This window comes from Mandrillus leucophaeus, unplaced genomic scaffold, assembly GCF_000951045.1.
Source record: "Mandrillus leucophaeus isolate KB7577 unplaced genomic scaffold, Mleu.le_1.0 Scaffold14, whole genome shotgun sequence".
Taxonomy (NCBI): domain Eukaryota; kingdom Metazoa; phylum Chordata; class Mammalia; order Primates; family Cercopithecidae; genus Mandrillus; species Mandrillus leucophaeus.
The window spans coordinates 1,663,961-1,678,109 of NW_012101365.1; the positions used below are offsets into that span (position 1 = coordinate 1,663,961).

Below are 14,149 nucleotides of genomic sequence, written 5' to 3' on the forward strand. Positions count from 1 at the left end.
TGACAGAAATGATTTCTGCCTTCAGAAATCATTCAGTGGTTGAAAGAGAAGGGTAAATAAACTATTGCATTTCAGTGTAGTAAATGCCTTAATAAAGTTTTGATTAAGGTGCTATGGAAACATTGAAGATTAATGTTACAGATGAGGATTGAGGTTACAAATATATCTGCATAATTTCAGGGCCACGATTATCAGAGATACTGGAGGAAGAAAGCAGGAAAAGCACTGAATGTATTGTTCCTTATTTCTCTGATTTACTTAGACATATGCAATAGCCCTGTAACTTGAGAGAATAACTTAGCCATTGTAGTTATGATCTGTTAAAAACTAAACAGAAACATTATATGAAATTATGCTTACTGGTAGACTATAAGAAGGTTGATTTAATATGATAAATGAACACTTTTTGCCCAGTGTCCTTAGATAATAATATAAATGTGAACCTGATTAATATTTTGTATTGTGACAAATCCAATACAGTATTTTGTATTGTGACAAATACAATATCTGCTTGTGACATGGTTACAAGCAGAATTTCACATACCGTGGCAAACGTTCTTTTAACATGTGTTGGGCAAATTTAAAATATTTTTAAGTAAAAAGTGTAATAAACCCCAGTGTACCCATCATCCAGCTTTCACAGCATTTCATATGCTGCCATTTTGTTTCATTTATATCTTTATCACCTTCTCACTTCCTGCTTCACTCTTATTTTTTTACAGCTTTTTAAAAGGCAAACTTTATATATATTAGAATGCATAGATCTTAACTGTCCAGTTTTGACAAATGGGTATATCACTTAAACCCACATCCCAATTATGATATAGATTGTAGAACATTCAGTCTCTACAGAAAATTTCATTTTCCCTCCTACTTAATTACTTATCCTAGCCACTGTTCTAATATTTTTTCCATCTAATCCATTAGATTAGCACCTGTCCTGGCTTTGCTCAATCCAAGGGTGCTTTCCCCTCTTCTGGGTCCCGTTCACCTGTGGGTCAGTTTAATTATGTTATTAGATTGAGGTAGAATTCTCTTGTTTGGAATAGTCTGAGATATTACCATTTGGTGACATATAATTGCAGAGAATTGTCTGAAATATGTTTTCTTATTTTTAGCCCCGAATTAGAAATCTAATATCCTTGGAATATTTAATTTTCAAAGGATAGTTAGAAATGTTGATTAACTTAGTCATAAGCTTTTCTAGTGTTACAAGCAAACTTATTGTAATTACTTATTTTTTTTCCAGATGAAACAGTTTCTTCTACTTTATTGGATACAAAGTGGAATAAGATTCTAGATCCCTCTTCTCACCGGCTGTCATTTAACCCTACTTTGGCCAGTGTGAATGAATCTGCAGTTTCTAATGAGTCACAACCACAACTGAAAGTCTTCTCCCTGGCTCATTCAGCTCCCCTGACCACAGAGGAAGAGGATCATTGTGCTAATGGACAAGACTGTAATCTAAATCCAGAGATTGCCACAATGTGGATTGATGAAAATGCTGTTGCAGAAGATCAGTTAATTAAGAGAAGCTATAGTCGTGATGATCAATGCAGTGCTGTTGAAGTGGGAGAGAAGAAATGTGGAAACCTGACTTGTCTGCCAGATGAGAAGAATGTTCTTGTTGTAGCCGTCATGCATAACTGTGACAAAAGGACATTACAAAACGATTTACAGGATTGTAATAATTATAATAGTCAATCCCTTATGGATGCTTTTAGCTGTTCACTGGATAATGAAAACAGACAAACTGATCAATTTAGTTTTAGTATAAATGAGTCCACTGAAAAAGATATGAACTCAGAGAAACAATTGGATCCGTTGAATAGACCGAAAATAGAGGGGAATTCTGTTAACCATCTGTGTGCTGCTTCATCTGATAGTCTAGCCAGTGTCTGTTCCCCTTCACAATTAAAGGATGATGGAAATATAGGTAGAGACCCCTCCATATCTGCGATTACAAATTTAACGGTTGATTCAGTAATCTCATCCCATGGAACAGATGGAGGTCCTGCTATTAGAAAGCAAGAGAACTATATACCAGATGAGGACCTCACTGGCAAAATCAGCTCTCCTAGGACAGATCTAGGGAGTCCAAATTCCTTTTCCCACATGAGTGAGGGGATTTTGACGAAGAAAGAGCCAGCAGAGGAGAGCACAACTGAAGAATCCCTCCGGTCTGGTTTACCTTTGCTTCTCAAACCAGACGTGCCTAATGGGTCTGGAAGGAATAATGACTGTGAACGGTTTTCAGATTGCATTGTGCCTAGTGAAGTTAGGGCTGGTGAAAATGAAGGTTATGAACATGAAGAAATTCTTGGCACTACAGAATTCCTTAATATGACAGAGCATTTCTCTGAATCTCAGGACATGACTAATTGGAAGTTGACTAAACTAAATGAGATGAATGATAGCCAAGTAAACGAAGAAAAGGAAAAGTTTCTACAGATTAGTCAGCCTGAGGACACTAATGGTGATAGTGGAGGACAGTGTGTTGGATTGGCAGATGCAGGTCTAGATTTAAAAGGAACTTGCATCAGTGAAAGTGAAGAATGTGATTTCTCCACTGTTATAGATACACCAGCAGCAAATTCTCTATATAATGGTTGTGATTCCTATGGAATGCAGGGCCCAGGTGTTTCTTTTGTTCCAAAGACTTTACCCTCCAAAGAAGATTCAGTAACAGAAGAAAAAGAAATAGAGGAAAGCAAGTCAGAATGCTACTCAAATATTTATGAACAGAGAGGAAATGAGGCCACAGAAGGGAGCGGACTACTTTTAAATAGCACTGGTGACCTAATGAAGAAAAATTATTTACGTAATTTCTGTAGTCAAGTTCCATCAGTGCTTGGGCAGTCTTCCCCCAAGGTAGTAGCAAGCCTGCCATCTATCAGTGTTCCTTTTGGTGGTGCAAGACCCAAGCAACCTTCTAATCTTAAACTTCAAATTCCAAAGCCATTATCAGACCATTTACAAAATGACCTTCCTGCAAACAGTGGAAATAATACTAAAAATAAAAATGATATTCTTGGGAAAGCAAAATTAGGGGAAAACTCAGCAACCAATGTATGCGGTGCATCTTTGGGAAACATCTCTAATGTTGATACAAATGGGGAACATTTAGAAAGTTATGAGGCTGAGATCTCCAGTAGACCATGCCTTGCGTTAGCTCCAGATAGCCCAGATAATGATCTCAGAGCTGGTCAGTTTGGAATTTCTGCCAGAAAGCCATTCACCACTCTGGGTGAGGTGGCTCCAGTGTGGGTACCGGATTCTCAGGCTCCAAATTGCATGAAATGTGAAGCCAGGTTTACATTCACCAAAAGGAGGCACCACTGCAGAGCATGTGGGAAGGTAAGTTGCATGCATAAGCTCAGAAATCTGGCATGCACATTTTGTAATGCTGAATTAGATAGTAATAAAGGCAATGTAAGGTGAATATATGTCTGGTTGAGTTGACATAAATAGCATTTTTGAAAACCCAGTACTAGTAAATTTCTGTATAAAAAATGACCTCACTGATTCTTAGATAGTATATACACTTTTTTTTTGTTGCCATGATTTACGCTGAATGAGTTTTTATGAAGAGATGAGAATTGAGGAAGTGTAAACTTTGTGGTTTCTGTATTGATAGCTACTTGGTTAATGTAATAGTTTGAAATAAGGAAGTTATTCTTTCAGTTTAGGAAATATTTGTCATTAACTTTTATTTCATTATTTATTGAAAAATGCATTTAAATACAAAAAATAAAAATAAAAATTACGTTTAATTCTTGAAAAATATTACACTTAGAATCCATTCCACTTTTTTCTGTGAGATTTTTGCCATTATACGAAACATTCTGGAACTCTTTATACACATGCACACATATTTTTGTCTTTTCTCCTATATAACTTTGATACAAAGTAGAGATGAAGTCTGTAGATTTTTATGACAAGGTTGTAAGAATGAGATTCCTTAGCTCTCCCCAAATTTTGTTAGCTAAAAACGCATCTAGTTTTTTTGTTTGTTTGTTTGTTTAGAGTTGTAAATAAGGAGGGAAGGAGATTTTATATTTTTGAGATTTGGTGCCAGGTCTAGAATAAAATGTCAGCTTTGTTACTATTAATTACATAACTTTACTAAGCCTTAGTTTTATAATCTGTTAAAAGAAACCAAAAAAGATTAATAGCTTTTATTGGGCTGTTGTCAAGATTAAATGAGATCTGAGAAGTCATAGCGCTCAATGATTAATCTCTTCCTCCCTTCTTGCCTGATTTTTTGGTCCATCTGTATTAATTACGGTTCTTTCAGCTTCAAGGAACAGAGTATTTGACCCCCAGTGACTTAGGTGAAAATAACATTTATTTCATCTAAACAGAAGCTATGAGACTCAGTGATTTATGTCTGGGTGCAGAGACAGGATCATGGAAGTTCTCTTGGTCTTCCCCTCATGTCAGAAGATAGTATCTCAGTTCTAATTATCAGGTCTCAACCTGACAACTTCCTAAGCACAAAGAAACTGGCTGGGGGGCAAAAGAGCCTACTCTACTCTTGCCACCCTCCTATCAGGGAGGAAGGGACCTCCAGCAACTTCCTTCAATTTACTGGCCAGTTTTAGACCATGACAATTATAGGCAAAGGGGGTTGGGATTATCTAATCAATCATGATTTATCTCCTGGGGCTGAGCACAATTTTGGCTGACTAAAGGTGGGATTCTGTTAACAAAGGAAAAGGGAAAGTAGTGATATGTAGGATGAGTAAGTCTAGACGTGTAATCTACAACATGAGGACTCTGCAGAATAAAATTATACTTTATTTGGGATTCATGCTAAATGAGCAGAGTTTAGTTCCTCTTGCCACAAAAACGGGTAACTATGTGAGACAATAGATAGGTTAAAAAAAGAGGAGGAAAATGGTTCCTAGGTGGGCAGTCACTAAGGTTTACTAGAAAATCCTAGCACAAAAGAACCAAATTACCGGGAGCAGAAAGAAGCTAAAGCTGACACTGGGCTGTTGGTCTCTGATTGCTAAAGTTTGAAGAAAATGATGTGTCTAATTCCTAAATATTTTCCAGTCTTCTTGTTGTTAGCTGAAATACTATTTGGAGATTAAATTCATCATTCTTACGTTGTTCTGTATTTTGCTTACGGTAACACTTTCTGAAATTTTTGCTTTCTTAAGTAAATAATGAAAACATTTTTGGTAAAGGCCAGCACATCCAGTTACAATGAATAAATAGGTACCTTAGGTGGATTCAGAAAGAAAATGATGCACAAAATGCATCACAAATTGCAAAATGGTTGGAATTTTTGCTGAGTGGAATTTGTGGAATTTATGAATTCATGGATTCATGTGGATTATGGATTCATAATTTCATCTTTTTCCCTCATTTACCTTAGAGATGTTATAAGTATTAATGAGATAATATCTGTAAAAATCCTTGAGCTTCTCAGAAGCAGAGGGCTTATAAACATAGATATTAATTGGGTTGTGCTGGGAATGCAGCTAGAAAAATACCCCAAGCGATGTGATTTTGTAAAATAGTGTTAGATATAGAAAAAAAGAAAGTTTGTTCCATTTCAGTAGAAATTAAGCATATATAGTAATTACTTAGCATTTATAGCTATATTCCCTTTACTGCAACAAGCATATATTGTGTCTAATATATAAAAAGTTCTAGGCTAGGTATTGGGGATTCAGAGGTATGTAAATTGGAATTTATGATCTTATGGGAATCTTTTTTTTTTTTTTTTTTTTTGAGAGACGGAGCCTCTGTTGCCCAGGCTGGAGTGTGTGGCGTGATCTCTTGTGATCTCAGTTCACTGCAACCTCTGCCTCCTGGGCTCAGGTATTTCTCCTGCCTCAGCCTCCTGAGTAGCTAGGACCACAGGCATGTGCCACCACACCTGGCTAATTTTTGTATTTTTTGTAGAGATAAGGGGTTTCACTATGTTGGCCAGGCTGGCCTGGAGCTCCTGACCTCAAGTGATCCACTTGCCTTGGCCTCCCAAAGTGCTGGGATTACAGCCACTGTGCCCAGCCAATCTACTGACTTTCTAATTATGATTTCATTTATATCTTATCTTAGTTTATTATTTGTTTTTACAATTCAGTTCCAAGCTCCATGAGGGTAAGGATTTTTTTCTGCCTTGATTGCTGCTGTATCCTCAGCCCTAGGGCATGTGGGTGCTCAGTAGACATTTGTTAGATGAATTAAAAAATAAATGAATACTATTTCTTAATGCAGCAGTACTTTTTTTTTTAATCCAGTGCCTTCAATCTTTAGATGATGGTATCAAATTTAGATATAATGGGTGTAAGAACTTTGGAAAATATTTTTAAATTAGTCATATGTATTGTTCCTACTTAAGAACAGATTCAAACCAAAATGTTTCTTTCCCTAGTTTTTTATTTACTTATATACTGATGGGAACGAATAGATATGAGAGTAGTAAGTAGCTGCTTTGGAATATTACATGTCAGTTTTACAGTTTCCCTCATACTTTGCATGAAAATTTGTCTTGCCTTGTAATTGATGTGATTTTAGCCATCTGGCATGAAAAAAAACAGGACCAACATTTAAATTAATGGGTTCTAGTGAAGCTGAACCCAGGGAAATATTTTCCATTACACACCCTCCAAAAGGCTGTATTGGTTAAAAGTGGTCTCACCCTGACTGTCATAGCACTTATCACACAGTATTGTCTTTGTCTTTGTTCCCCATTAGGTTGTAAAGATCTTGAGATTGCCTCTGATTTGTTTTTGTATTCAGCATGCAGCACAAATACCTGGCACCTATGAAGTACTCAATAAATGTTTGTTAATGAGTGAGTAAATGAGTCCCAGATCATTGATTAATTCAGCAAACACCGCGCCTGTTATTTGTCTGTGGCTGTGCTGGGTGCCAAGTTTACATCAATGATGTTGTGCTCCTTACCCTCATGGTATGTAAAGAGTAGGCCAGTGACAAAAACAAAACAAAACAAAACAAAAAAGCATGATTTGTGGCAAGGGCTATGAAGGAGATAAGGAGGGATAATATAAAAAATGGGGGTGGGAGAAGACGGTATGAGAAGGCATCTGAGAAGTGACATAGATGGCACATCAAGGTTGAGGAGTCAGTTCTTCAAAGAACAGAGAGAAAAATGCTGCAGGAAGTAGAACAGCATGGACAAAGCCATTGAGGTAAGAAGGGACCTATTCAGCAAACTGAAGGAACTGCAGTATAGTGGACAAGGGAAGAGTCACATAAAAAGATGGGAAAGGCAGGTGCAGTGGCACAGCCCTGTTGTCCCAGCTACTCGGTAGGCTGAGCATGTTATGATCATGCCTGCGAATAGACACTGTACTCCAGCCAGAGTGACAGAGCTGAGACCCCATCTCCATTAAAAAAAAAAAAATGCTGATGAAGAACTTAAGGAATAGATGATGTCGAGCTTTGCAGGTCATGTAAGGAGCACAATGGGAAGCCATGGGAATGGGTGAGATTACCAAGGGAAGAGAATGGGCTCAGGGCTGAGCCCATGAGGTCAAGCAGAGGAGGACCCAGTACCAGTTGCCAAGGAGTGAGCAGAGAGGTAAATAAATAGAAAACCAGGAAAATATGGTCTTTTGGAAGTCAAAAGAGGAATGTATTTTGTGAAAGGGGTTATCACCTATATAAAATACTGTCAGTAAGATATGGTTAGGAAAGGGACCATTGGACTTGGCTATAACAGTGTCATTGAAAAAAGCTGATTGAGTGGAGCAATGGATACAGAAGCCAGATGGGAATGCATTGAAAGTGGAATATGAAGGGAGGAAGTGGAGATGGCTTTTTGAAGAACTTTTGCCATAAAAACAGAAAAATATTGTAGCAATTATTAGATGGAGATGGTGGTTATGGATGCCTTTTTGAGGATGGGAAATACTATTGTCTTTATATAGTGGTATGGGTGCTCCTCTAGAAAAGAAGTTTTAGGAGAAAGGGAGGATTGAACAAAGGAAGAGAAAAATCCTTGAGAAAGCCAAAGGGATGGGATCTACAACATGTTGAGGATTTGCTCTTCGGTGGGTAGGGCCAGACAGAGGTTGGTTTATGAAGTTAGTGGTGAGAGCATGAAGAAATTTACAACTGATTGGCTCATACTTCATATAGAAAATATAAACATTGTGAAGGGTGAAATAGGGATAGATGATGAAGGTTTGAGGAGAGTGAGATAGTTACTTTGGAGAGGGAAAGTAAAGCCTAACAGTGAATTGAAATTTCAGGAGCCCTTTGTGCTTGGCATCAAACTTTCAGTCAGTTTACTGACTTTCAATCAGTAGATATTTATTAGATGAATTAAAAAATAATCCAGTCCAATCCTGACTTAGTGGGTTAGAATCAGTATTTGTCCTTGGAGATATGGTGAGATTGTTATATTATCTTTGCAATACAAGCATTTTAGGTTGGAGAAGCAAGAAAAGTTCTGTAGGACCAGTCTGTGCTGCTGCCTGTCCACCTATTTCCATTCATTTGTTCTTTTTAAAAAAAAAATTTTTTTTAATTTAGCCAGATGCAGTGGCTCACGCCTGTAATCTCAGCACTTTGGGAGGCTGAGGCAGGTGGATAGCTTGAGATCATGAGTTCGAGACCAGCCTGGCCAATATGGTGAAATCCCATCTCTACTAAAAATACAAAAATTAGCAGGCGCCTGTAATCCCAGCTACTTGGGAGGCTGAGGCACAACAATTGTTTGAACCCGGGAGGCGGAGGTTGCAGTGAGCCAAGATTGAGATCACACCCACTGCACTCCAGCCTGGGTGACAGAGTAAGACTCTGTCTCAAAACAAAAAAAAATTTATGACATATTATTTGTTCTTTAATTCAGTGAGCGTTTACTTATTGTGTAGTATTCTGTTTTTTACTAAAGAGAAGCAGAAAAAAAAAAAAAAGGAAAAGAATGGGCCTCCTGGTAAAACATACCATTCATGTTTCTGTAGATGACTTAAAGATATGAAATGAGGGCCGGGCGTGGTGGCTCAAGCCTGTAATCCCAGCACTTTGGGAGGCCGAGTCGGGCGGATCACGAGGTCAGGAGATCGAGACCATCCTGGCTAACACTGTGAAACCCTGTCTCTACTAAGAAATACAAGAAACTAGCCGGGCGAGGTGGCGGGTGCCTGTAGTCCCAGCTACTCGGGAGGCTGAGGCAGGAGAATGGCGTGAACCCGGGAGGCGGAGCTTGCAGTGAGCTGAGATCTGGCCACTGCACTCCAACCTGGGCAACAGAGCGAGACTCTGCCTCAAAAAAAAAAAAAAAAAGATATGAAATGAGAAATGAACAGTTACAAAGCTGCAGATGCTCTGCAGTGGGAAGCAGAAAGATTGTGGTGGTGGTAGTGGTTGTGAGGAGAATGACATAGTAATATTTATTGTTTATCATTTGCCAGGTGCTTTTCTAAATCCAGACTAACAGGCTTTATTTAATACACATAACAACCCTAGGAAGTAGCTGCTGTTGCAATCCACATTTACAAGTGAGAAAATAGACCTAGAAAGATTTAGTAACTTGTTCAAAATCACACAGCCGGTAAGTAGAGTTAGGATTCAAACTCAGGGACTTTGACTTCTAGAAACAAAAGGGAGCTGGCATTTGTTTCGTGCCTACTCTGCTTTATCTAACTTAATCTTCCTGGTAAACCTATGAGAGAGATGATGGTATCCCTAATTAACATTGAAGAAACTGCTATGGTAGAACTCTGAAGCAGTCTTGCCAGCTGTATAACTCATGCTCTTTCCCATAAATAAAGTTGAGAGAATAAAAATAAAACAATTAAATAGGTTTCTTTATGGTGATTTTTATGTTATTTTCTTTGCATTTCTGAGAGGAATGTCTGCATTTACACCATAATTTTTATTTTTAATTTTTGGAGACAGGGTCTCACTCTGTCACACAGGCTGGAGTGCACTGATGCAATCTCAACTCACTGCAGCCTCTACTTCCTGGGCCCAGGCAATTATCCCACCTCAGCCTCCTGAGTAGCTGGGACTACAGGCACACACCACCACACCCAGCTAATTTTTGTATTTTTTTGTAGAGATGGGATTTTGCTGTGTTGCCTGGGCTGGTCTCAAAACTCCTGGGCTCAAGCAATACATCAGCCTCGGCCTCCCAAAGTGCTGGGATTACAGGTGTGAGCCACCATGCCTGGCCTTTATGGCATCATTTTTAAAACAAATTCCTTAAATACTATTTCAAAGAGAAAGATGAAAAATGTCTAATATTTATTTTATTAGATATAAATTTCTTATTTTGAATAGTTATGTGCTAAATTAGTTGCAGTTTATTTTTGGGTAACTTGAGTTGAAGTCATTTTTGTTTAACATTTGAGAATTTAGGTGTGAATACAGAAAATCTGTATTAGTAGCACATTAAGACAATAACTTCAGAGATCAGTTTTCTTAAGGATTTTTTATCTTGTTTTATTTATTTATTTTTTTGAGACAAACTCTTGCTCTGTTGCCCAGGCTGGAGTGCAGTGGCATAATCATGGCTCACTGCAACCTTGACCTTCCAAGGTCAAGCAATCCTCCTACCTCAGCCTCCTGGGTAGCTGGGGCAACAAGCATGTGCCACCACGCGTAACTAATTTCTTTTCTTTTCTTTTTGTTTTTTTTTTCGTGAGATGGAGTTTTACTCTTGTTGCCCAGTCTGGAGTACAGTAGCAAGATCTTGGCTCACTGCAACCTTTGCCTACTGAGTTCAAGCAATTCTCCTGCCTCAGCCTCCTAAGTAGCAGGGATTACAGGCGCCTGCCACCACACCCGACTGATTTTTTGTATTTTTAGTAGAGACAGGGTTTCATCATGTTGGCCAGGCTGGTCTCGAGCTCCTGACCTCAGGTTATCCACCCACATTGGCCTCCCAAAGTGTTGGGATTACAAGCGTGAGCCACTGCACCCAGCCACTGATTTTTTAAAAGAATTTAATGTTGCCTAGGCTGATCTCAAAGTCCTGGGGTCAACGGATCGCCTTCGCTTCAGCCTCCCCAAGTGTTAGGATTATATGTGTGAGCCACTGCTCCTCGCTTCCTTTGGTTTTAAAACATGGCCACTGGTTGGGCTCCTTGGGAAACAGAAAGATAGTAGGCCCTCACTCAGTACCAAATGTTATTAACAGTTAACTTAGGTGCAAAGTGGAATAAAGCACATGTAGCTAGAAAATGTTTGCACTGACTTCATGCTATGTTTTGTTTTTTGCATCTCTTCTCCTGAAAGCCATCTCCTTCTCAATATCTAGTCTGCTGATACATTCTAAATACTAGTCATAATTTTTTATTGTGGTAAAATATGCATAACGTAAAATTTACCAGTGTATATGGGTTTGAGGGTGTATGGTTCAGTGGCATTAAATGCATTCACATTGTTGTACGACTGTAACAATTATCTCCAGAACTTTTTGTGTTTTTTGAGACAGAGTCTCGCTTCATTGCCCAGGCTGGAGTGCAATGGCATGATCTTGGCTCACTGCAACCTCTGCCTCCTGGGTTCAAGTGATTCTCCTGCCTCAGCCTCCCGAGTAGTTGGAATTACAAGTACCCACCACCACATCTGGCTAATTTTTGTGTTTTTAGTAGAGACGGGGTTTCGCCATGTTAGTCAGGCTGGTCTCAAACTCCTGACCTCAGGTGATCTGCTTGCCTCGGCCTCCCAAAGCACTAGGATTACAAGCATGAGCCACCGTGCCCGGCCATTTTTATCATCTCAAACTTAATAATTTTTCATCTTTCCTTGCTCCTGATGCCTGGTGACTGCTATTCTACTCTCTGTATTAATTTCACTATTCTAGGCACCTCATATAAGAGGGGTTACACAATGTTTGTACCTTTGTGTCTATCTTCACATTTCATCCATGTTGTAGCATGTATTAGTCAGAAGGACAGAACCAATAGGATATGGAGATATATATATATCATATGTGATATATATATGGTATATGATATATATATGACTTTAATAGGTAGGATATATGTATATATACAAGAGTTTATTAGGGAGAATCAGCTCACATGGTTAGAAGGTGAATTCCCTCAATAATCTATTGGCAAGCTGGGGAAAGAGAAGCTAGTGGTATGGCTCAGGCCAAGTTTGAAAGCCTCAAGAGCAGGGAAACCAACAGTGCAGCCCTCAATCTGAGGCCCAAGGCCTGAGAGCCCCCAGGAGGCTGCTAGTGCAAGTCTCAGAATCCAGAGCCCAAAGAACCTGGTGTCTGATGTACATGGGCAGGAGGAGGGGATATAAGCATCTGATAAGGAAAAAGAGAAAGCAAGCCAGAAGACTCAGCAAGCAGGCTTATCTTTGCTTCTTCTGCCTGCTTTGTTTTAGTGCACTGGCAGCTGATTGGATGGTGCCCACCCCCATTTAAGCGTGGGTCTTCCTCTCCCAGTCCACTGACTTAAATGTCAGTCTCCTCTGGCAATACCCTCACGGACACACCCAGAAGCAATACTAGCCATCTAGGCATTCCTCAGTCCAGTCAAGTTGACGCCTAATACCAATCATCACATAGCGTGTATCAGAGTTTCGTTCCTTTTTAACTCTGAATATTTCATTGTATGTACCACATTTTGTTAATTCATTTAACCATCAATGGACACTTCAGTTGTTTCCACCTCTTGCCTATTACCAATAATGCTACTATGAACATGGGTGTACAAGTATCTATTTGAGTCCCTGCTTTCAGTTCTTTGTGTATATACCCAGAAGTAGAATTGCTGGATTATATGGTAGTCCTGTGTTTAATTTTTTGATTAAGCACCATATTCTTTTTCCACTGCAGTTGCACAATTTTCCATTCCCACCAACAATTCACAAGAGTTCCAGTTTCCCACATATATATATGGTATATGATACGTTGATACGGTTTGGCTCTGTGTCCCCACCGAAATCTCATCCGAATTGTAATCCCCATGTGTTGGGGGAGGGGCCTGGTAGGAGGTGATTGAATAGTGGGGGCAGATTTCTCCCTTGCTGTTCTCATAATAGTGAGTTCTCATGAGATCTGGTTGTTTGAAAGTGTGGCACTTTCCCCTTTGCATGCTCGCTCTCTCCTGCTCCTCAATGGTAAGATGTGCTTGCTTCCCCTTTGCCTTTTGATGTGATTGTAAGTTTCCTGAGGCCTTCCAGTCAAGCTCCCTGTTAAGTCTGTGGAACTGTGAGTCAGTGAAATCCCTTTTCTTCATAAATTATCTAGTCTCCAGTAGTTCTTCATAACAATGTGAAAATGGACTAATATACTTGTCAACACTTGTTTTCTATTGTTTTGATAATAGCCATATTAATAGGTGTGAAGTGGTATCTCACTGTGGTTTTGGTTTGTATTTCTCTAATGATTAGTGATGTTGAGCATCTTTTCATGTACTTACTGGTCTCTATATATCTTTGGAGAAATGTCTATTCAGGTCTTTTGCCCATTTTTAAATTGGGTTGTCTTTTCTGTTGTTGAGTTTTAGAGCTCTTTATATATAATTCTGGATATCAGTCTCCTATCACATAAATGATTTGCAGATATTTTCTCTCATTCTTGGGTTTTTCACTCTGTTGTCCTTTGATGCACCAAAGTTTTTAATTTTGATGAACTCCAACTTACATTTTCTTTTGTTGCCTGTGCTTTTGGTGTCGTATCAAAGAAATCATCTCCAAATTTTATGTCATGAAGTCTTTCCCTTATGTTTTCTTCTAAGTGTTTTTCAGTTTTAGTGCTTGTGTTTAGGTCTTTTATCCATTTTGAATTTTTCGTGTATAGTATTAGCTTAGATTTATTTTTTTGAATGTGGGTATCTGGTTTTCTCAGTACCATTTGTTGGAAAGACTGTTCTGTTCTTACGGAATGGTTTTGGCACTCTTGTCAAAACTTATTGGACCATATAAGTGAGAGTTTATTTCTGGGCTTTTTTCTATTCCGTTGGTCTTTATGTCTGTCTTTAATGTCAGTACCACACGGTTTTGATTACCATAGCTTCGTAGTAAGTTTTGAAACCACGGAATGAGAGTCCTCTGGGGTTGTTGTTTGTCAAGATTATCTTGGCTATTTTGGATCCCTTGAGATTCAATTTGAATTTGAGAAGGATTTTTCTGTTTCTGCAGAAAACATAGTTGGGGTTTTGGTACAGATTGCATTGAATCTGTAGATCACTTT

The 14,149-nt window shown here is 38.8% G+C and overlaps 1 protein-coding gene across 2 annotated transcripts in view; it reads left to right on the top strand.

The window, feature by feature from the left end:
• Positions 1 to 14,149, top strand: part of ZFYVE9 (zinc finger, FYVE domain containing 9) — a 144,730-nt gene that overhangs the window by 15,813 nt on the left and 114,768 nt on the right. For both annotated transcript variants that reach the window (XM_011973763.1, XM_011973764.1), the window contains exon 3: positions 1,250 to 3,357. In XM_011973763.1, the coding sequence (XP_011829153.1) occupies positions 1,250 to 3,357 (2,108 nt within the window). The remainder of the gene's footprint in view (positions 1 to 1,249; positions 3,358 to 14,149) is intronic.